We start from the raw sequence: 23397 nt of genomic DNA, 5'->3' as shown, positions 1-23397 counted from the left end.
TTTGATGTGGAAGCTAAATAGGGAAATGCTCTGTTCATTCATTCAAACTGGAATGGTGGAAACCTGCCAATTTTCTCTTTGAGGACATCATGCTGTGTAGTAGTTCCACTCAAAGCACACATGTTGGGGGAGAGAAATTATGTCAGCCGTTTCCAAACATCTGGCAAACAAATTACAGAGTAAAATGCAGTCAAGCTCATTCAGTGTGTGCTTGACCTTCAGTCAGACTAGGTGTAGGGTTTCCCTAGACTGACTGAAATATTGGCCAGCAGAATAGGGACAGCAAAAACAATCAATCCATGTAGGCCTATACTGTCCCCATCATGTTAACAGGGTGGGCTGACATTGGAACCCAAATGTTAGACAATGGTAGTAGTCTGATTTTTGACGAGGGGGAGCATCCTGTCTGCATGCTCCCCTGAAGGAATTCATCCACTGTAAATGTATGTGCTTACTACTGATGCATTTGCAACTGATGCATATATGCCTATAGGTGTAATAGGTGGATAGAGGCTGAGCAAATGCGGAATGATTTATTAACAAACATACCCAGCCACCATTCTCCTGGATCCAGTTCTGTAGGGGTCCGTTCAAGTACTCCATCATCCAACGAGCGATGTTGTCTACCTGGGACGTCATCTCCCGGTTGACGCTCTCCACGCACATTGTCCCTCCAAACTCAAAGAAAGCCACAATCCGACCCCAGTTTACCCCGTCGCTGAAGAGCTCATCTATTACAGCGGTAAACCTTCTCTGTGCCGTGCTGGGTGTAAAATGCAACTGCCCCGACATCTCTGCAAAGTCCCGCTGATACATTCTTTCAATCTCGCCACCCGCCTCGCGCAGGACCCTGTGGAGCCTGGCATGTGGGTCAGGTTGCGGACTCCTGTTTTGGTAAGGAGGGTCGGTGTCCTCGCCCGCGGCGGTGGGCTGGGACCTCCGTGCAAAAACTTCGGGGGAGTTGGGTGTAGAGGGGTCCCCAAAGCCATTATTTGGAGAATCGTTTTCTGCTTGAAATTTCCATACAAATCCCATGTTCAACAGTTTGTGATGGATGTATTTTTCGACAATAAAGCGACTGTTGTAAGGATTCTCGTTTGCCATCATGGTTTTGTAATATCCAGAAAGCTGTTTACGCAAAATACATTTCCAATAGTTGTTTGAGACAGCCTAAAAGATATCCCCTAAAATGAGATATGGTGTCAGACGATCAAATGTATCGCTAACATTGGGCAACAGTGCATGATCTGCATAGCAACGCTTGTTCCAGCCGTGGTAGAAAAATAATACAAAGTAATCAAACCGTATTTCCAAATGACATATAGCCTATTCCAATAAGAGCATGTGGAAACGCTGTTTTCTTTTAAAAACATGCGCATTCAAATATTTCATCGGGTCAAATAAATGGGGCTATTCTAACATACATTTCGAGTTCCAGCAGCCAGTCAACTTTACAGTACAGAATGCGCCCTTGTAGTAGAATGATCTGCCCGCAATGTCTGCTTCTTGCATATGGTACGCCCCTTTTCAGGAATCCATTGGAACAGTAATGCGTTTTGGATATGCTTTCAGCTGATCCGCACTTGAACACGAGCGTATGACTGTCTCAATCGGTTGCTTCAATCAACATTGTGTAGCTAGGCCTATTTGTCCCGAAAAAAAGTAGTCTTTGATTCAGTTACATTATTACGTTCTGGGGTTGAATCCTCTGACATTAACTACAAAGTCCCAGAAAGACGGAAGAGAAATGATTTGCAAGGCAGCTCTCGAAATAGCCTACTCTTATTTCACAGAGAAATGCACACAAAAAAACTCAAACGGAAGCACCAGACAGAAGGTCCAAGATTTATACGGATAGAAAAGCGCAGGTTACTTGTGTATTGTATGCAGACGATATCAGCGACGCTCCTCTCATGCAGTGAGTTACAGTAGCCCTCAGCTTTCTCTCGTCCACTCCCTCGTAGGCGAGCCACTCACTCCCACTCAGGGAGGTACTTCCTTCTAGCTACGTCACTCTCATTCAAGCTTTTCTTGTATTATGTTAAGTGAAGCCATATGGCCATAGGATGATATGATGGTCATCTGTTTATGTTCGCACAATTTAACACATTACATATGTTATAACAGAGTAGCTAGCCCATAAAGTGGAATAACTAGGGACAGTAGGTTCTACATACTACATTATTACCATGTAGTTACAGGATAAGCCTATGATAAGACATTATAAACATCAAAATGTATAGAACAAATGGACATCAAAATGTATGGTAACAATGTTAAAGTAATGGTGTACTGCCCTTACTCTCATATGGTAGATGTATTATCAATATGATGGTTACAAAGAACTGATATATTTCCAGAACAAAATGAGAACTGATACTATAAAATCCCCTACTGTACCTCCAGTTCACTGACCCATATTAAACAACAGACCCTCACTACTGTCCTCTCCTGTAGCTCTTGGTTTGGGCTACAGCTCCTCACATGAAACAGAATCCCTCAAACATATCTGTCTTGCACAACACATGTTCATCATTTTTCTACACTGTTGAGATGTGTGTGTGTGTGTGTGTGTGTGTGTGTGTGTGTGTGTGTGTGTGTGTGTGTGTGCGCGTGTGTGTGTGCACGCTAGTAGTGGATGGTGACTTAGAAAGCCTAAAAGAAACCTAACAGAAAGAGTCATGTTGCAGAATACTAAATAACATGACACAACAAAGCTATTGTATGCTCCCAAGCGGCCCAGCGGTCTAAGGCACTGCATCTCAGTGCTGGAGGCATCACTACAGACACCCAGGCTGTATCCAACCGGCCGTGATTGGGAGTCCCGTAGGGCGGCGCACAATACGTCCAGTGTTGTCCGGGTTTGGCCGGTGTAAGCCGTCATTGTAAATAAGAATTTGTTCTTAACTGACTTGTCTAGTTAAATAAAGCTTAAATAAAAAAACTTTAAAAATCTAACATCGACTGAATGAGAACCCCTGTCTCACTTGAGAACATGAATTCAATTACATGAAGCATTGGGGTGCGCCATTGCAATAGTGATGTATTCCTCTTCTTGAAACAATGTCCCCAAGCCTTCTCTGCACTGGCAGTTACTTTAATAGGCAACTGGCATACTGGAAAGGAATGCACTGAATGTGTCCAGAGAGACAAGTGACAACATTTGGGGCCCTATGGAATTGAGGCAAGCATGGCTGCTGGTACTACACACCATATGGTTTGTAGTCATTGTTGTGTTAACTTGTCATGCTTTACAATATATTTACATTTCAGTCAATCTTATCCAGAGCAACTGGAGATAAGTGCCTTGCTCAAGGGCAGATTAATAGTTTTTTCAACTAGTCGGCTTGGGGACTCAAACAAGCAACCTTTTGATTACTGGCTCAATGCTCTTAACCACTATGCTACCTGCGTTGTTCCCTGTGTTTCCTGTAGACAGGTAAGGTAATGTGATGTAGAAGTATTCAGTGAAAGAAGGTACTCTAAGCAGGTTTTTATATGTTAGATTTGTCGTACTGACACCTGTATGTGAATCTCTGATCAGTTATTATGAAATGTTGATCAATCAAGTTGCCCCTAAAATTATATGATTATTGATTATAAACCCTTCAAGATTTCCTTTTCACTCATGATTTCATTATATCACTTCCGATACAATCATATCGTCCCAACATGGAATGCACCTTTTAATTAAAATTATTATTATTTTTCATTTTAGTCTGTTTTTCACCATAGTGCATTTCTGAAATGCTGGTTTTATTAATTAAATTAATGTGACTTATTCATATAGGAGACCAAGAGACCAAGCCATGCAGTTAGTAAGCACAGAAGGATGTCATATAAAGTTTTTACTCATAAAGTGTCAGTGGGTGCAAATCAGTAGCCATTTATTTTGTCTTTCAGCCATCTGTACATTGGATAACATTGATGAGTGAACAATTGTCTCTTCTAAACATTAATTTGAAAACACACTATCTTCACAAGTGTCAACAAGTGTCAATAGTTGTACCTTCAAGTTCATAAAAAAACTAGCTACCATGATCATTTTTTTTCTTCAAATAATCACTTATACATCCTAATCACAGTTTAAACCAATTATCTTTTTTAATTAAGCTACAGCTATCTACTGTATCTTACTGCTCAGAATTTATAGCAGCACTCTACTCTGCTTGTTGTATGCAGGTCCCTAACTGATAATCCAATGGAAATGTATATCATTACCTTTAAAATGATGAGGGATGAGATTGGGATTAGCTTTAAATCCTACATCTGCACTTCAAAGACATTGTAACTGGAGTGCTCTGCCTGCCTAACTATATTGTTGTAAACTATGCATAGTTTGCCATCTGGTGGACTAAGCATTCAACACAAATCTGAACTGAAATGTAGCTGCAAGCAGCAACAAAGGCTCTTAGCCACAACATCTTTTGAATTTGAATGACATAATCACTGGGAGTTCTACATATATTACATTTCTAATAAGTTATTATTGCCCCATGAGGATTCGGCCCAAAATATGATAACAGTTTAGGTTCACAACAGACAGGGCGATACCTAGTCAGTTGTACAACTGAATGCATTCAACTGAAATGTGTCTTCCGCATTTAAACCAACCCCTCTGAATCAGAGAGGTGCGGAGGGCAGCCTGAATCGTTGTCCACGACTTCTGCAACCGGGGAACAGTTGGTTTGCTGCCTTGCTCAGGTGCAGAACGACAGATTTGTTACCTTGTCAACTCTGGGATTCAATCCAGCCACCTTTTGGTTACTGGCCCAACGCTCCTACCTGCCAGGCTACCTGCCACCCCACAATTTCATCCTGTTTCCATGTTGTTGAAAATATCAACATGTTTCAGAGTAAACCTAACTTGCAGTGCCCTTAAGCCCCACAGTCAGTATCAATTGGATGGATAACAGAGAAGTTGAGTAGTTGGGTTTAGTTGGGTTTGGGGTGGGAACATTTACTTTAGTTTTTCCAAAATTGACATTTTCTCTCTCATCTTTTGACAAAATTCGTTGCTTTTTACAAACACAGTACAGACTTGCTTTGCTATGTGGCTGGGCTGAGCTTTAGAATTTAAGTGCTTATTATAGCACCACCTATGGGCCATTCAGTTCAGGGTTTAGCCCTAAAATTACTCTATTGGTGTTCTGCTTGTATGCATATTTGTATAATTTTTTGACAATCTGCGATTGAGATATTGGCCCCATGCAAGGAGACTGTAACCTAAACCATAAGGTTACCAGCCGCTATGTGTCTAGGAGCCTTAATTCTACAGCTCAGATTAATTGTTGCTTGTTTAAATAAAGAATTGTGAGAAAAAAATCTATATTAGTAAAATATACAACAGTAATATATTGTAATGTATGTTTAGTGACACAACCAGAATCAAAATGTCAATTTACCACTATGTCTTGCGTGACTAGTCTCAGAGTCTATGGTCCACATTTAGGAGAACTAGGTTGTTTTATATGAAATCATTTTTAAAAGAAAGGACTAGACAGTAAGGATCATTCATGTACACATTTATTTAAACTTGGTAATAGTTTCTAACTTTGTGCTGCAGGTATTTTAAAATCTTACTTGAAGATGTTATATATAGGGCAGCAGGTAGCCTAGTGGTTAGAGCGTTGGGCCAGTAACCAAAAGGTTGCGAGATCGAATCCCCAAACTGACAAGGTAAAAACCTGTCATTCTGCCCCTGAACAAGGCAGTTAACCCACTGTTCCTAGGCTGTCATTGTAAATAAGAGTTTGTTCTTAACTGACTTGCCTAGTTAAATAAAGGTAAAATATATTTTTTTGGTATTCTAAACAAAGTTAATTACTGTATTGGTGTCAGTATCTTCACAGATCCACTAGAGACAAAAAACCCAGGATAGAGGGGGTGTGAATGTGGTCTGGACTCTGTGGAGGAGGGTCATTGTGTCAGAGACACTGTAGAAAGACACAGTTCCTGCCCTGTGGTCTAGGTACACTCCTACTCTGATGAAGCAGGGGACAGATATGTCAGTCCGTTTACTATTGTGATAGAAGGAGCAGCCAAAGACACTACACATCAAACACCAGGCCTGATTACTGATGATAAACCACTCATCAAAACCTCCCCTGCTTGTCCCTTTATATGAGACAACTATTTTACCCCCCACCCACTCCACTCTACCTCCCAGTAGCAGTCCCTCTCTACACAGACCCTCTCTACACAACACCTGGGGGTAGAGGGTACATCTGTCTGGATGGTCAGGATAGGACTGGACCTTATTACTCCATGTCACTTTTCTGTTCCCCTCAGAAAGACACAGGTATTTATGTGCTGTGTTGGGATCCAATGTGAGCTGACAGGAATCTAAAGATAAATAATAAACAACTGGTGAAATGTATTTGTGCATCCAGGTGTGTGTGTGATTGAATGTGTACATGCAGATGCACAGTATGTCCTTTACTCACATTCCAAGAACTCCTCTCTGGTCTTGGGTTCAGGCCTTGTCTCCTGACAGGTGATGTCTTTCCTACATGATGCTAGTCCTCCAACTGACAGTCCAGACTGAGTCCTCCCAAATGACGGAGGATAATGGGGCTCAGAAGGTGTAACAATGTGGGCGTTTGTCACTATGGAGACACAGGAAATCAAATATCACAATACTGATCATGACATAAACATAGTAGAAAGTCAAAGGGGTCAGTGATTGAAAGAGGTTTAGGTCATTTGTTTTAGTAGTTAGTTATATCAATCACCAGATGGACTCCGACTGTATTTATTTGGACAGTGAAGCTATGTATAAATTTGTCTTTATACTCCAACTGTAACGTCTGCTTCCAACTCACAGTCTCAAACACATAGATCCCCTGAACACAGTTCACTCTCCAGATCCCAATCACCTGAATTCTGATCACCTGTTCACACACCTGTATGTCATTATCACACCTATTTAGTTCAGTTCTTTGCACCCTGTCATTGTGAGGTATTGTTTGTTTTGTGACACACGTCTATTTGAAGCGCTGAGTTTCCCGTAATTTAATCCTCCCGTCTAGGATAGTTTTTGCCTACCTCACTAATGATGCCTTTTACCTATTCCCTGCCTGTACTTTAGCCTATCGTATTTCTTCTTATCAACCTATTGCCTGATCTCCTGAATTACGTTACTAGCCTTTTCCTTGCCTGTACTGTCGCCTTTTTTGGACTTCCTGTGTATGACCTTCTGCCTGCCCCTGGACCCAGCTACCTGCCTCCTCCTGTGTATGACCTTCTGCCTGGCCCTGGACCCAACTACCTGCCTCCTCCTGTGGTCCTTTACAATAAACACCTGCTGCGTCCTGCACTTGAAACCAGCTCTCTGTCTCCCATCGTGTTAATTTCACCAGCATTTTGGATTTGATATCAAATGTTTGGTATACGGGCACAGTATATAATGTCACATTTCATTTGAGGGCATTTTCATAAATATCTGTTTTACCATTTAGAAATGAAAGCACTTTATGTATCAATTGAATACATATATTTTGGGGACAAATTCAGTTATAGTGTATTGAAGTATTAAAAAGTTTTGTATTTGGTCCCATATTTTTAGCACACAATGAGTACAAACTTCTTAGGGCTAGGCCCCTTTTTTCTCCATTTCTGCCTGAATGAATTGCCCAAAGTAAACTGCCTGTTGCTCAGGCCCTGAAGCCAGGATATGCATATAATTGGTACCATTGGAAAGAAAACACATTGACGTATTTAGAAATGTTAAAATAATGTAGGAGAATATAACACAATAGATATGAAGGAGAAAATCCAAAGAAAAACCATCCGGAATCTTTTTGTTGTTGTTGAGAGACCATCCTCTTAGAAAGGCAAGTAAAAGATCATATTGAAAATCCCTGGATGCAATTCCTATGTCTTCCACTGGGTGTCAGCAGTCTTTGTTCATCGTTTCAGGCTTGTAACTTCAAAAACGAATAAGACATATTAGTTTTAGTACAGGGACACAGTCTTGGAAATTCGTGTTTGCGCACGCCATGAAGACAAGACGCACCTGCTAAAATCGGTTTCCTATTGAACATACTTATTTACGTAAGAAATATTATAGTTTAATACATTTTAGGGTATCTGAGGAGTGAATAGAAACGTGTTTTGACTTGTTGAAACAAAGTTTAGGGGTAGATTTTCGGATTCCTTTCTCTGCATGTTGAACGAGTGGATTACTCAAATTGATGGTGCCAACTAAACTGACTTTTTGGGATATAAAGAAGGATTTTATCTAACAAAACAACACTACATGTTATAGCTGGGACCCTTTGGATGACAAATCAATCAGAGGAAGATTTTCAAAAAGTAAGTGAATATTTAATCGCTATTTGTGAATGTATGAAACCTGTGCCAGTGGGAAAATATTTTGATGTGGGGAGCCATCCTCAACCAATTGCATGGCATGTTTTCGCTGTAATAGCTACTGTAAATCTGATAGTGCAGTTAGATTAACAAGAATTTAAGCATTCAACTAATGTAAGACACTTATATGTACCTAAATGTTTAATATCCATAATATTTATGATTATTTTTTTGAATTGCGTGCCCTCCAGTTTCACCGGAAGCGGGGTGCCTATCCCTAAGATTAAAGCTTGTGACTGAAAGCGTTTTGGATGCATTTGAAGTTTGTTTTGGTTGTGTTTCAGATTATGTTTTGCCCAATAGGAACTGAATGGACAATACTATATCATTCCATTTTGGAGTCACTTGTTTCTGAACACTTCTAAATTAATGTGCATTTTTTTGGGGTGCATGATGTTTGTTCCTCTGTAACCTTATCACTCATCATTATTCACTATTCATTCACGATTATCCATAATCATGGTAGCATCCACATTAATGTAGAAGTGAAAACAGAAACATCCTCTATTCTTATTTACAATAAGTGACTCCAAAATGACGCAATAAAGTTTTCACCATTAATTTATTTTGGGCGTAACATAGTCTGAAACACAACCAAAACAAACTGCTAATGCAGCCAACAAGTTTGTCGAGTCACAAGTTTGATGTAGTCATTGTGTGCTCGGAATATGGGACCAAACACTGAAGTTTTGACAATAATACACTATAAGTGAATTTCAAATTAAATAACATTTTATTGGTCGCATACACATGGTTAGCAGATGTTAATGCGAGTGTAGCAAAATGCTTGTGCTTCTAGTTCTGACAGTGCAGTAATATCTAACAAGTAATCTAACAATTCCCCAACATCTACCTAACACACACAAATCTAAAGGGATGAATGAGAATATGTACATGTAAGTATATGGATGAGCAATGGCCGAGCGGCATAGGCAAGGTGCAATAGATTGTATAAAATACAGTATATACACATATGATATGAGTAATGTAAGATATGTAAACATTATTAAAGTGGCATTATTTAAAGTGGCATTGTTTAAAGTGACTAGTGATCCATTTAATTAAGTGGCCAGTGATTGGGTCTCAATGTAGGTAGCAGCCTCTCTGAGTTAGTGATTGCTGTTTAGCAGTCTGATGGCCTTGAGATAGAAACTGTTTTTCAGTCTCTCGGTCCCAGCTTTGATGCACCTGTACTGACCTCGCCTTCTGGATGGTAGCAGTGTGAACAGGCAGTGGCTCGGGTGGTTGTTGTCCTTGATGATCTTTTTGGCTGTCCTGTGACATCAGGTGCTGTAGGTGTCCTGGAGGGCAGGTAGCTTGCCCCCGGTGATGCGTTGTACCAAATTTCTTCAGCCTCCTGAGGCTATCTGTGTGGGTGGACCATTTCAGTTTGTCTGTGATGTGTACGCCGATGAACTTAACACTTTCTACCTTCTCCACTGATGTCCCTTCGATGTGGTTAAGGGGGTGCTCCCTCTGCTATTTCCTGAAGTCCACAATCATCACCTTTGTTTTGTTGACGTTGAGTGAGAGGTTATTTTCCTGATACCACACTCCGAGTGCTCTCACCTCCTCCCTGTAGGTTGTCTCATCGTTGATGGTAATCAAGCCCACTATTGTTGTGCCATCTGCAAACTTGATGATTGAGTTGGAGGCGTGCATGGCCACGCAGTTGTGGGTGGAAAGGGAGTACAGGAGGGGGCTGAGTATGCACCCTTGTGGGGCCCCAATATTGAGGATCAGAACAGTGGAGATGTTGTTTCCTACCTTCACCACCTGGGGGCGGCCCATCAGAAAGTCCAGGACCCAATTGCACAGGGTGGGGTTGAGACCCAGGGCCTCCAGCTTGATGATGAGCTTGGAGGGTACTATCGTGTTGAATGCTGAGCTGTAGTCAATGAACAGCATTCTTACATAGGTATTCCTCTTGTCCAGATGGGATAGGGCAGTGTGCAGTGTGATGGCAATTGCAATTTCTGTGGACCTGTTGGGGCGGTATACAAACTGAAGTGAGTCTAGGGTGGCCAGTAAGTTGGAGGTGATATGATCCTTGACTAGTCTCTCAAAGCCCTTCATGCTGACAGAGGTGAGTGCTACGGGGGGTAGTCATTTAGTTCAGCTATCTTTGCCTTCTTGGGTACAGAAACAATGGTGTCCATCTTGAAGTATGTGGGGAAAGCAGACTGGGATAGGGAGCGATTGAATATGTCCGTAAACACACCAGCAAGCTGGTCTGCGCATGCTCTGTGGATGCGGCTTGGGACGCTGTCTGGGCCAGCAGCCTTGCGAGGGTTAACACATTAAAATGTTTTACTCACGTTGGCCACAGATAAGGAGAGGTGGGGTGGTGCAGTCCTTGTTAGCGGGCCGTGACGGTGGCACTGTATTATCCTCAATGCGGGCAAAGACGATGTTTAGTTTGTCTGGAAGCGTGCCGTTGGTGTCCGTGACGTGGCTGATTTTCTTTTTGTAGTCCGTGATTTCCTGTAGACCTTGCCACATAAGTCCCGTGTCTGAGCCGTTGAATTGCGATTCCACTTTGTCCCTGTACCAGCATTTCACTTGTTTGATTGCCTTGTGGAGGGAATAACTACACATTCAGCCATATTCCCAGACCTCTCCATGGTTAAATGCGGTGGTTCGCGCTTTCAGTTTTGCGCGAATGCCGCCATCCATCCACGGTTTCTGGTTAGGGTAGGTTTTAATAGTCACAGTGGGTACAACATCTCCAATGCACTTCTTTATACATTTACTCACTGAGTCAGCGTATAGATCGATGGTGTTCTCTGAGGCTGACCGGAACATATCCCAGTAATCGTGATCAAAACGATCTTGAAGCGTGGATTCAGATTGGTCAGACCAGCGATGAAAGGTTCTAGTCACTGGTACACCCTGTTTGGGTTTCATTCTATAAGACAGTAGGAGCAAGATGGCATCGTGGTCGGATTTGAGGAAGGGTGGGTGGGGGAGGGCATTGTGTGCTTCGCGAATTTGTCAAAATACTTATGAAAAAAAATCTTTATCAAATGGGGGACTAGACACATAGCGTGCCTTCATTTCTGAAACATTTATGTATAAAAATGTCCTAAAATTAAAGGTGACAGTCTGAGCTGTCACCTCATAAAACATTTGATCTCAAACCCAAAATGCTCGATTATAGAGAGACATTTACACATTTTAGCTTCACTGTCCAAAAAGTGTATGTTACCAACCGTTTACAGAGATTTTGGCAATTTCTCCAGAGCAAATCTTTTCAACTTGACATTTCAGCCCAGAGACGGATTTCTTAACATCCTCAAATGAGATGTGCTGGTTGACAGTGATGCAGGGTAAGGCCTCAGATCCAGGAGAGACACAGAGAGACTGGAAACTCTACAGCAACAGATCAGAAAACAGGGAAAGATTATTGTTGAGAAAGAAAAACATTTCACTTTTATCAGAATCTCCTGATGCTGTGGACAAAGATCCAGTGATGTCACCTGGAGGAATGTGATGTTGTCATCTGTGTGTGAGAGCTGCTCCAGCTCAGCTTCTCTCCTCCTGAGCTCAGACATCTCCTGCTCCAGTTGCTTCAGGAGTCTTTCAGCTCGACTCACTTCAGCCTTCTCCTGGGCTCTGATCTGCTCTTTCACCTCAGACCACCTTCTCTCAATGGAGTGGATAAGCCTGGTAATGATCTTCTCACTGTCTTCCACTGCTGCTTGTGCAGAGTTCTGTTAAGACAAACAGATAGATAGAAAAAAATCAACAGGCGAAGGTGAAAATGGTGCCATCTGGTTTGCCTAATATAAGTTATTTGTAATTATTTATACTTTTACTTTAGCAATTACATTCACAGCATGTCTAACCTCCTGTGTCTCTTTCTCTCTCATCTGGATTCTCTGTTTGAATTTCTGTTGTTTCTCCGCCAGCTGGCTCTGCATGTAATTCCATGGTTCATTTGTACAAGTGATTCTTTCTGTCTTAGTGAAAACAGATGAAACTTTATGATAGGTCAGAGTTTATGCATAATGGGGGAAAAGCAATGTGTGTGTCTGTGTGCGTCTGTACGCATGTGACAGATCGGGTTCAATCCCGGGTATCCTGCATGCCAGAAAAGTGCATTAGACTGCTAACCCAAAGCCTAGGCATTAACTGAAAGAGGCAATGCAACTCTTCAGGTCTCAGTAAATATTATATCACATGAGTGTGAATATTAGCACAGCTAGATTATTGGGTGTTGGCTGACTTCCAAGCTATCAAATCAAATTTTATTTGTCACAGTAGTCACTAATATTTAACCTTGCGCAATACCCTAGATGCAGTTGCACCCCTAAAAATTAAAAACATCTGTCATAAGAAACTAGCTCCCTGGTATACAGAAAATACACGAGCTCTGAAGCAAGCTTCCAGAAAATTGGAACGGAAATGGCGCCACACTAAACTGGAAGTCTTCCGACTAGCTTGGAAAGACAGTACCGTGCAGTATCGAAGAGCCCTCACTGCTGCACGATCATCCTATTTTTCCAACTTAATTGAGGAAAATAAGAACAATCCGAAATTTCTTTTTGACACTGTCGCAAAGTTAACTAAAAAGCAGCATTCGCAAATGGAGGATGGCTTTCACTTCAGCAGTAATAAATTTATGAACTTCTTTGAGGAAAAGATCATGATCATTAGAAAGCAAATTACGGACTCCTCTTTAAATCTGGGTATTCCTCCAGGGCTCCATTGTCCTGAGTCTGCACAACTCTGCCAGGACCTAGGATCAAGGGAGATACTAAAGTGTTTTAGTACTATATCTCTTGACATAATGATGAAAATAATCATGGCCTCCAAACCCTCAAGCTGCATACTGGACCCTATTCCAACTAAACTACTGAAAGAGCTGCTTCCTGTGCTTGGCCCTCCTATGTTGAACATAATAAACGGCTCTCTATCCACCGGATGTGTACCAAGCTCACTAAAAGTGGCAGTAATAAAGCCTCTCTTGAAAAAGCCGAATCTTGACCCAGAAATTATAAAAAACTATCGGCCTATATCGAATCTTCCATTCCTCTCAAAAATTTTAGAAAAAGTTGTTGCGCAGCAACTGACTGCCTTCCTGAAGACAAACAATGTATACGAAACGCTTCAGTCTGGTTTTAGACCCCATCATAGCACTGAGACTGCACTTGTGAAGGTGGTAAATTACCTTTTAATGACGTCAGACCGAGGCTCTGCATCTGTCCTCATGCTCCTAGATCTTAGTGCCGCTTTTGATACCATCGATCACCACATTCTTTTGGAGAGATTGGAAACCCAAATTGGTCTACATGGACAAGTTCTGGCCTGGTTTAGATCTTATCTGTCGGAAAGATATCAGTTTGTCTCTGTGAATGGTTCGTCCTCTGACAAATCAATTGTAAATTTCGGTGTTCCTCAAGGTTCCGTTCTAGGACCACTATTGTTTTCACTATATATTTTACCTCTTGGGGATGTCATTCGAAAACATAATGTTAAATTTCACTGCTATGCGGACGACACACAGCTGTACATTTCAATGAAACATGGTGAAGCCCCAAAATTGCCCTCGCTAGAAGCCTGTGTTTCAGACATAAGGAAGTGGATGGCTGCAAATTTTCTACTTTTAAACTTGGACAAAACAGAGATGCTTGTCCTAGGTCCCAAGAAACAAAGAGATCTTCTGTTGAATCTGACAATTAATCTGGATGGTTGTACAGTCGTCTCAAATAAAACTGTGAAGGACCTCGGCGTTACTCTGGACCCTGATCTCTCTTTTGAAGAACATATCAAGACTGCTTCAAGGACAGCTTTTTTCCATCTACGTAACATTGCAAAAATCAGAAACTTTCTGTCCAAAAATGACGCAGAAAAATTAATCCATGCTTTTGTTACTTCTAGGCTCGACTACTGCAATGCTCTACTTTCCGGCTACCCGGATAAAGCACTAAACAAACTTCAGTTAGTGCTAAATACGGCTGCTAGAATCCTGACTAGAACCAAAAAATTTGATCATATTACTCCAGTGCTAGCCTCCCTACACTGGCTTCCTGTTAAGGCAAGGGCTGATTTCAAGGTTTTACTGCTAACCTACAAAGCATTGCATGGGCTTGCTCCTACCTATCTTTCCGATTTGGTCCTGCCGTACATACCTACACGTACGCTACGGTCACAAGACGCAGGCCTCCTAATTGTCCCTAGAATTTCTAAGCAAACGGCTGGAGGTAGGGCTTTCTCCTATAGAGCTCCATTTTTATGGAATGGTCTGCCTACCCATGTGAGAGACGCAGACTCAGTCTCAACCTTTAAGTCTTTACTGAAGACTTATCTCTTCAGTAGGTCCTATGATTAAGTATAGTCTGGCCCAGGAGTGTGAAGGTGAACGGAAAGGCTGGAGCAACGAACCGCCCTTGCTGTCTCTGCCTTGTCGGTTCCCCTCTTCCCACTGGGATTCTCTGCCTCTAACCCTTTTACAGGGGCTGAGTCACTGACTTACTGGTGTTCTTCCATGCCGTCCATGGGAGGGGTGCGTCACTTGAGTAGGTTGAGCCACTGACGTGGTCTTCCTGTCTGGGTTGGCGCCCCCCCCCTTGGGTTGTGCCGTGGCGGAGATCTTTGTGGGCTATACTCGGCCTTGTCTTCGGACGGTAAGTTGGTGGTTGTAGATATCCCTCTAGTGGTGTGGGGGCTGTGCTTTGGCAAAGTGGGTGGGGTTATATCCTGCCTGTTTGGCCCTGTCGGGGGGTATCATCGGATGGGGCCACAGTGTCTTCTGATCCCTCCTGTCTCAGCCTCCAGTATTTATGCTGCAGTAGTTTATGTGTCGGGGGGCTAGGGTCAGTCTGTTACATCTGGAGTATTCTCTTGTCTTATCCGGTGTCCTGTGTGAATGTAAATATGCTCTCTCTAATTCTCTCTTTCTCTCTTTCTTTCTTTCTTTCTTTCTCTCGGAGGACCTGAGCCCTAGGACCATGCCTCAGGACTACCTGGCATGATGACTCCTTGCTGTCCCCAGTCCACCTGGCCATGCTGCTGCTCCAGTTTCAACTGTTCTGCCTGCGGCTACGGAACCCTGACCTGTTCACCGGACGTGCTTGTTGCACCCTCGACAACTACTATGATTATTATTATTTGACCATGCTGGTCATTTACGAACATTTTAACATCTTGACCATGTTCTGTTATAATATCCACCCGGCACAGCCAGAAGAGGACTGGCCACCCCTCATAGCCTGGTTCCTCTCTAGGTTTCTTCCTAGGTTTTTGGCCTTTCTCAGGAGTTTTTCCTAGGGAGTTTTTCCCAGCCACCGTGCTTCTTTCACATGCATTGCTTGCTGTTTGGGGTTTTAGGCTGGGTTTCTGTACAGCGCTTTGAGATTTCAGCTGATGTACGAAGGGCTATATAAATAAATTTGATTAATATTCAGTTATGAATGGTATTTTCACAGTGATACTCTGAAAGAGCAGCAATTACAGATTGTCCTTACCTGTATCTCAGTCCTTTCTGATTCAGCTGTGACTGTATCATGACCTTTATGTTCACCCACCACACACAGCAGACAGATAAACTGCTGATCAGTACGGCAGTACATCTCCAGTAGTTTGTCATGACGAGAGCAGATCTTCTCCTCTAGTTGTGTGGAGGCTTTGACCAGCTTGTGCTTCTTAAAACTTCTTTGGGATAGGGGCCAGTATTTTCACGGCCGGATAAAAAAACGTACCCGATTTAATCTGGTTACTACTCCTGCCCAGAAACTAGAATATGCATATAATTAGTAGATTTGGATATAAAACACTCTAAAGTTTAATAAACTGTTTGAATGGTGTCTGTGAGTATAACAGAACTCATATGGCAGGCAAAAACCTGTGAAGATTCCATGCAGGAAGTGCCCTGTCTGACAATTTGTTGTCCTTCTGTTGCATCTCTATCGAAATTAACGCATCTGAGCTGTTACGTGACACGTTTTAAGGCTTCCATTGGCTCTCTAAAGCCGCCAGAAAGTGTAATGGGGTGTCTGCTGTCTCTGGGCAAAGTATAGGAGCAGAGTTTGTAAGTGGTCAGCCTGGTGACATCGAGACTGGAGATGCACGGTCACGAGAACTCGCCATTTTTTCTTTCTCACTTTGAATGAATACAACAATGCCCGGTTGGAATATTATCGCTATTTTACGAGAAAAATAGCATAAAAATTGATTTTAAACAGCGTTTGACATGCTTCTAAGTACGGTAATGGAATATTTGTTATTTTTTGTCACGAAATGCGCTCGCGCATTACCCTTCGGATAGTGACCTGAACGCACGAAAAAAACGGAGGTATTTGGATATAACTATGGATTATTTGGAACCAAAACAACATTTGCTGTTGAAGTAGAAGTCCTGAGAGTGCATTCTGACGAAGAACAGCAAAGGTAATCCAATTTTTCGAATAGAAATTCTGAGTTTAGGCTGTCCCGACGTTGGCGGGTCTGAATAGTTAGCCTTGATGGTCGAGCTATGTACTCAGAATATTGCAAAATGTGCTTTTTGCCGAAAAGCTATTTTAAATCGGACATAGCGATTGCATAAAGAAGTTCTGTATCTATAATTCTTAAAATAATTGTTATGTATTTTGCCACCGTTTATCATGAGTAATTTAGTAAATTCACCGGATGTTTTCGGTGGGTATGCTAGTTCTGAACATCACATGCTAATGTAAAAAGCTGGTTTTTGATATAAATATGAACTTGATTGAACAAAACATGCATGTATTGTATAACATAATGTCCTAGGAGTGTCATCTGATGAAGATCATCAAAGGTTAGTGCTGCATTTAGCTGTGGTTTTGGTTTTTGTGACATATATGCTTGCTTTGAAAATGGCTATGTGATTATTTGTGGCTATCTACTCTCCTGACATAATCTCATGTTTTGCTTTCGCTGTAAAGCCTTTTTGAAATCGGACAATGTGGTTAGATTAACGAGAGTCTTATCTTTAAAATGGTGTAAAATAGTTGATTGTTTGAGAAAATTTAATTGTGGTATTTTAGTTGGTTTTGTATTTCGCGCCGTGCGATGCCATTGGCTGTTGGCTAGGGGTTCCGCTGGCGGAACGGGGTTCCGCTAGCGGAACGTCTGTCCTCAACAGGTTTAAAGGCAGGATATTCATAGTGAGGCTGGAGGTGAGTCTCACAGTAAGAGACCAGACACACCAGACAGGACTTGACAGATTTTAGTTTTCTCTCAGTGCAGACATCACACGCCACATCTCCAGGTCCAGCATAATAGTGAGTAGGAGGAGCAGCTTGGAGTCCTGTCTTCTTCAGATTCTCCACCAATTCTGCTAGCAGGGTGCTTTTCTTCAGAACAGGCCTCGGGATGAAGGTCTGTCTGCACTAAGGGCAGCTGTAGACACCCTTCTGATCATCCTGATCCCAGCAGTCCTTAATACAGCCCATACAGTAATTGTGTCCACAGGGAATAGTGACTGGATCCTTCAGTAAATCCAGACATATTGAACAACTGATTGAGTCCATGGCTGCTGCCATTTTTGTGCACACCAACAGACTAAGCTAACCTTGATAACTTTAGTTTCTCTATAATTGTTTGCGTTTATGAGTAGGAACATTTCCTGGTTTTGTGTGTGTACTCTGTGTTTATACAAGGTGTGGCATTGGATAGAGACCAGAAAATAGTGGTTGTAATTGGACAGAGGTCTTTGAGGAAGTATATTCCTCAATAGACAATTCACTAGACACAAACCACACCTCCAAGTACATAGTTATTACAACATTAATTGAGGAACACTGAAGTGACGATTCACGAGAACAAATTCAGTAGGGGGTATGGTGGAAGATCAGGGGGACACTGGAGTATGTGAACTGGGCTTCCATTTCACTTGGTACTGCATCAATGGTAATCCATGGTCATAGACTGACAGTGTGTTCAAGGGGATCGCTATGAGCAAGGTGCTGTGAGAACATAATGTGTAGTTATTCAGCTGATCCTGTCAAACAGGTTAGTTAGAAGATAGAGGTTGGAGAAAGGAGGGAGGCTTCCAAACACTGCAGACATGATAAAACCCTATTCTCCATACTATACTCCACAAGCAATTTTTTGTTGAATTATTATTGTTGACAACACAACACTGTGGCAGTATTATAACATGGGAAAGTTTTGAAAAGCCTATTGACTTGGTCACATACAGCCAGGGCCGGTTCTAGGCATAATCAACATAATTTCCCTTAATTTCAAAAGGGAATGTCATATTGAGACTAGTCTCTTTTGCAAATGAGCCCTGCACAATACAAAAACAAACACATCAATTAACATAAAAATACACACTATACACATTAAATGCACATTAAGATGCAAAACACATTCAATTAAAACAAACACATCCTTCATTTTAAAAATCCTCTGTTAACTGTCTAATTGCCCTTTGGGACACCAAAGCTTCCAATCGTAATGTATTTTGGAGATTATTTCAAACATACGGTGCCAGGTAGTTAAAGGCTGATTTACCTAAATCTGTAGTTACTAAAGAAATCTCCAGAGTTAACCAACCCTGTGAACGGGTTTGATAACTTGTCATTTTAAATCTTAACAGTGGAGTTAGGTAAATTGGAAGCTTATGGAGCAGAGTTTTGTAAACAAAAAGAGTGTAATGATGTGATCTACATGACTTTAAAGAGGTCTAGCCAACCTTTTGATACAGGAGGCAGTGGTGAGTATTAAAATTGTCACCTGTGATAAAGTGAAGGGTGCTATGGAAGACATTATCCAGGGGTTTAAGAGTAGTGGCAGCTGCAATTTATTACCTCATGTCTCATTCTGAACGTCGCAAAATTCTTAGATATCGGCACGAACCCTAGTCTAAATTATGACTCAGCGATACACAAATTGGCTTAATTATTTATTTACTAACAAACTAAATAATCACACAGAAATACATAAACACACACACGGTATATGTTGATTTGATTACTAACATAATGCAATGAAAATACCCTAGAGACTAACCCGATATGACGACTTGTTACCCAATGGAAGGGAGGGGTAAGATACACATATATTTACGCTTGTAGGCCTTTGTCATCTCTCTGTTGAAAACACGCATCCGTCTATGGCGAGTAGTTCGATGTAAGACTCTGGTTGTGTAAGTCTCTGGTTGTTCACCAGAGGTAACAATGTCATCAGTAGTAGTAATAGGCTTCTTTGTCTCTGAGTGTTCGTTAGACTGGTTACATCAGAGGTACACACGCGGTGGTCTTGGTCGAGTTTACTAGACTGAAGTACTTAAACAGCTGCAGACTGAATGTTCCGGAGTAGTCTTTAACTTCTTTACTTGAGAGTTACCATTGTCTGGTCTGATAGTTTTAAACCATTTCATCGTATTCAGCTCGCGCTGCACGTATACTGGTCTTGTAGTTTCAAACCATTTCAACGTGTAGCCACCGCTCCAAGCTTTCTGGTCTGATATGTTAATTCTTCAGCAGGTCCATTTAAGCACTCGCCTTGGAGGGCAGTTCCATCACGTTGCCACAATGTCTGTGCTCACGTGGGCGTGGTCACTGACTCAGCAAGAGCTTACATGAAAAACAATTATCCTCTAGAAGGCTAAAATCCCATTTCATCTTCACACAAATAGTTTCATTTTTTATCATAGAAGTTTTACAGGACAGGACATATACGTTTGTAGAGTTACAGTTATTTAGTTATACCGTCCTTAATGATATCATAAAACAATAACCTTTCGACAGGGTTTATTGTTTGGATCCCCACCAACCATTTCCCACATTCTTTATGTTAGGAATATTGTTTCATTATCCACTTTTGGATGTTGGAGTTTTGGTGGCAGATTCTCTCTCTACACATATCAGATTCCTTTGTTCAACGGGTCGTTAAAATCATAAGATCGGCCCACTTCCCCCCTTTCTCTCTGGGGAAGGGGGGAAGGGGGGAAGTTTTGTACAGTCATGACACTGTACAATTTTGGATTGTAGCCTTGTAACATCCAGGTCAGCAGTTGGGCCAATTGCGTCCATAATAGTATCATCTGCATATAAATGAAATGTACAACTATAAACAGATTGACCAACAGCCTTTATATAAATAGTGAAAAGAACAGGTCAAGGAATCGACCCCTGCGGAACATCTTTATGTTTTTCAAGAAATTCGGACTTAACCCCATCAATCACTATGGCCTGAGTTCTGTCATTTAGATAATCATAAAACCAAGAGCAGGTGTCAAAGCCCAGGCCAATCAAGGACAACTTGTTCAATTAAATAGCAAAATCAACTGTAATCCAACGGTTTTTACAAAACAATCAAATCAATTCTAATCAAATTTTATTGATCACATACACATGGTTAGCAGATGTTAATGCAAGTGTAGTGAAATGCTTGTGCTTCTAGTTCTGACCGTGCAGTAATATCTAACAAGTCATCTAACAATTTCACATCAATTACCTTATACACACAAGTGTAAAGGAATGAATAGGTCCACAATCAAGGCAGCACAATTCATTTTAGCATCTACGGCAGTGACAATATCATTAACAACTAATATGGATGCTGTGATAGTGCTGTGCGCTGGCCTATACCCAGATTTATTTATATTAAAAATATCATAATCGGATAAAACAGTGTTGCCGATCAGATTCTTAAAAACAGGCAAGGACACTAACTCCCCTAACTTTAATATCTTTTGAAGCATGTTCCAGGATGAAGGGGCATTATGGGAAAAAGATTGTTTCCCCATCTCGGTTCTAGCCTTAGGAACAGACAAGGACAGCAGCGACTGTGAATGAAGAGGGTATTGAGTGACTAATCTGATCAGTAAGGAACAGAGACTCAAAGGGAGTTGTCCTATCAATGCTTTGTGCACAAAAGTGTGCCAGTGCTTTAGCCTCCTGGTGGAGATAGAGGTCCATTGCACCATACAAATCACATTGATGGGTGAGTGATCTAGCGTTTATAATAGATCTTAAAGCACCACATTGATGCGTGAGTGATCTAGCGTTTATAATAGATCTTAAAGCACCATGATACACTGTTTCCAGAGTTTTCAAGGTACTTGCTGAGGCCTGCATATAGACAATATCACCAAAATCCAGCACTGATAAAAAAAAGTGCTTTGAACAAGATCTTTTCTGGCTAACATCGAAAAGCAAGATTTATTCCTAAAATAGAAACCCAATTTCAACTTCAGTTTCTTGGTCAAATTATCAACGTGCTTGTCACGACTTCTGCCGATGTCGGCTCCCCTCCTTGTTCGGGCGGCGTTCGGCGGTCGACGTCACGGGCCTTCTAGCCATCGCCGGTCCATTTTTCATTGTTCCATTTGTTTTGTCTTGTTCCCCGCACAACTGGTTATATATTCCCGCACACCTGGTTATATATTCATATATATATTCCTCTGTTCTCCCCATGTCTATGTGTGGAATTGTTTTGTTACGTGTTTAGTGTTACGTGCCAGACTGGTTTCCCCGGGTATCGTGCTTTGACCTGTAGTATGTTTATTGTCATACATTTGCATTATTGTGTCACGATTCCCACCGACGGTGGCGCCCTCTCCTGCTCGTGTGGGGCTCGGTGGTCGTCGTCACCGGCCTATTAGCTGCCACCGATTCCCTTTTGCTTTTCCCTTTTTTTTATTTTAGACACCTGTGGTGAATTAGCCATTAGAGGGGCTATTTAGTTTAGCTGGCCCGCTCCTTGTCGTGCGGGATTAATTGTTGTATTCGACTGTCTAGTTCGTGTCGGCTTGGCATTGTCGTACCTTGTATTTATTCCCCTGTGTTTGGGAACTTTGTTTTCTTCCTTCAAAGTGTTATTAAAAAACAACACTCCCTGTGCTCGTTGCTTCCTGCGCCTCATTCCTAACAACATGACTACCAACTGCGTTACATATTGTGAGGGTTTTCGCGCTTATTCACTTTTGCCATTGGCTGGAGTTTTTTTTGACGCAGTTGCATCTGTCTTTTGTGCTTCTGCCAAATAAAGTGCGCCTGATCACAACCCTCTGCTCTCCTGCACCTGACTTCTTACCTGTAGAGCACAACCTTGACAGTGCTGTTTAAAATGTAGCTTTTCATCTAACCAAATCCCAAGATACTTATAGGCAGTGACCCTATCAATTTGCTGGCTTTTTATAGTTAAAATCTGCAAGTGATTCCATCTGTTTACTTTAAGGGAAGAGAAAACCATACATGTAGTTTTCCTTGCATTAAGCACACATTTAAATTCAAAAAGCTGCCTTTGAATAACATCAAAAGCCAACTGTAAGTCCTGAAAAGCCTTCTCAATATTAGATGCACTAGAATAAATAATTGTGTCATCAGCATACAGATGGAGATTGGCAGAGTCAACGTGATCAACACAAAGGAGATGATTGTGGACTACAGGAAAAGGAGGACCGAGCACGCCCCCATTCTCGTCGACAGGGCTATAGTGGAGCAGGTTGAGAGCTTCAAGTTCCTTGGCGTCCACATCACCAACAAACTAACATGGTCCAAGCACACCAAGACAGTCGTGAAGAGGGCACAACAAAACCTATTCCCCCTCATGAGACTGAAAAGATTTGGCATGGGTCCTCAGATCCTCAAAAGGTTTTACAGCTGCACCATCGAGAGCATCCTGACGGGTTGCATCACCGCCTGGTATGGCAACTGCTCCGTCTCCGAACGCAAGGCACTACAGAGGGTAGTGCGTACACTGGGGCTAAGCTTCCTGCCATCCAGGGCCTCTATACCAGGCGGTGTCAGGGGAAGGCCCTAAAAATTGTCAAAGTCTCCAGCCACTCTAGTCATAGACTGTTCTCTCTGCTACTGCATGGCAAGCGGTATCGGAGCGCCAAGTCTAGGTCCAAGAGGTTCCTAAATAGCTTCTACCCCCATGCCATAAGGCTCCTGAACAGCTAATTAAATGGCTACCCAGACTACTTGCATTGCCCCCCCCCCCGGAACGCTGCTGCTACTCTCTGTTATTATCTATGCATAGTCATTTTAATAACTCTACCTACATGTACATATTACCACATTACCTCGACACCAGTGCCCCCGC

General features: G+C 41.9%; 2 protein-coding genes and 1 pseudogene across 2 annotated transcripts in view; all 3 read right to left on the bottom strand.

The window, feature by feature from the left end:
• LOC115150453 (apoptosis regulator Bcl-2-like) overlaps positions 1–2014 on the bottom strand; it is an 80612-nt gene extending 78598 nt beyond the window's left edge. The window contains exon 1 of the mRNA XM_029693768.1: positions 550–2014. Coding sequence (XP_029549628.1) covers positions 550–1107 — 558 coding nt within the window. The 5' untranslated portion in view covers positions 1108–2014. The remainder of the gene's footprint in view (positions 1–549) is intronic.
• Positions 2015–5796: 3782 nt separating this feature from the next.
• LOC115148731 (tripartite motif-containing protein 16-like) lies at positions 5797–11178 on the bottom strand (annotated as a pseudogene).
• A 399-nt stretch (positions 11179–11577) lies between these two features.
• Positions 11578–16019, bottom strand: LOC115148727 (tripartite motif-containing protein 29-like). The gene is made up of 4 exons (XM_029690903.1): positions 15843–16019; positions 12186–12335; positions 11853–12086; positions 11578–11745 (listed from the first exon to the last, which is right to left on the bottom strand). The coding sequence occupies exons 1-4, from the start codon at positions 15945–15947 to the stop codon at positions 11578–11580; spliced, it is 657 nt and encodes a 218-aa protein (XP_029546763.1). The 5' UTR covers positions 15948–16019.
• Positions 16020–23397: the final 7378 nt, after the last annotated feature.

The sequence above is a fragment of the Salmo trutta genome, chromosome 2 (genome assembly GCF_901001165.1).
Source record: "Salmo trutta chromosome 2, fSalTru1.1, whole genome shotgun sequence".
Classification (NCBI taxonomy): Eukaryota; Metazoa; Chordata; class Actinopteri; order Salmoniformes; family Salmonidae; genus Salmo; species Salmo trutta.
The sequence above is the reverse complement of the archived record's forward strand: the minus strand, read 5'-3'. Positions and strand labels throughout refer to the sequence as shown.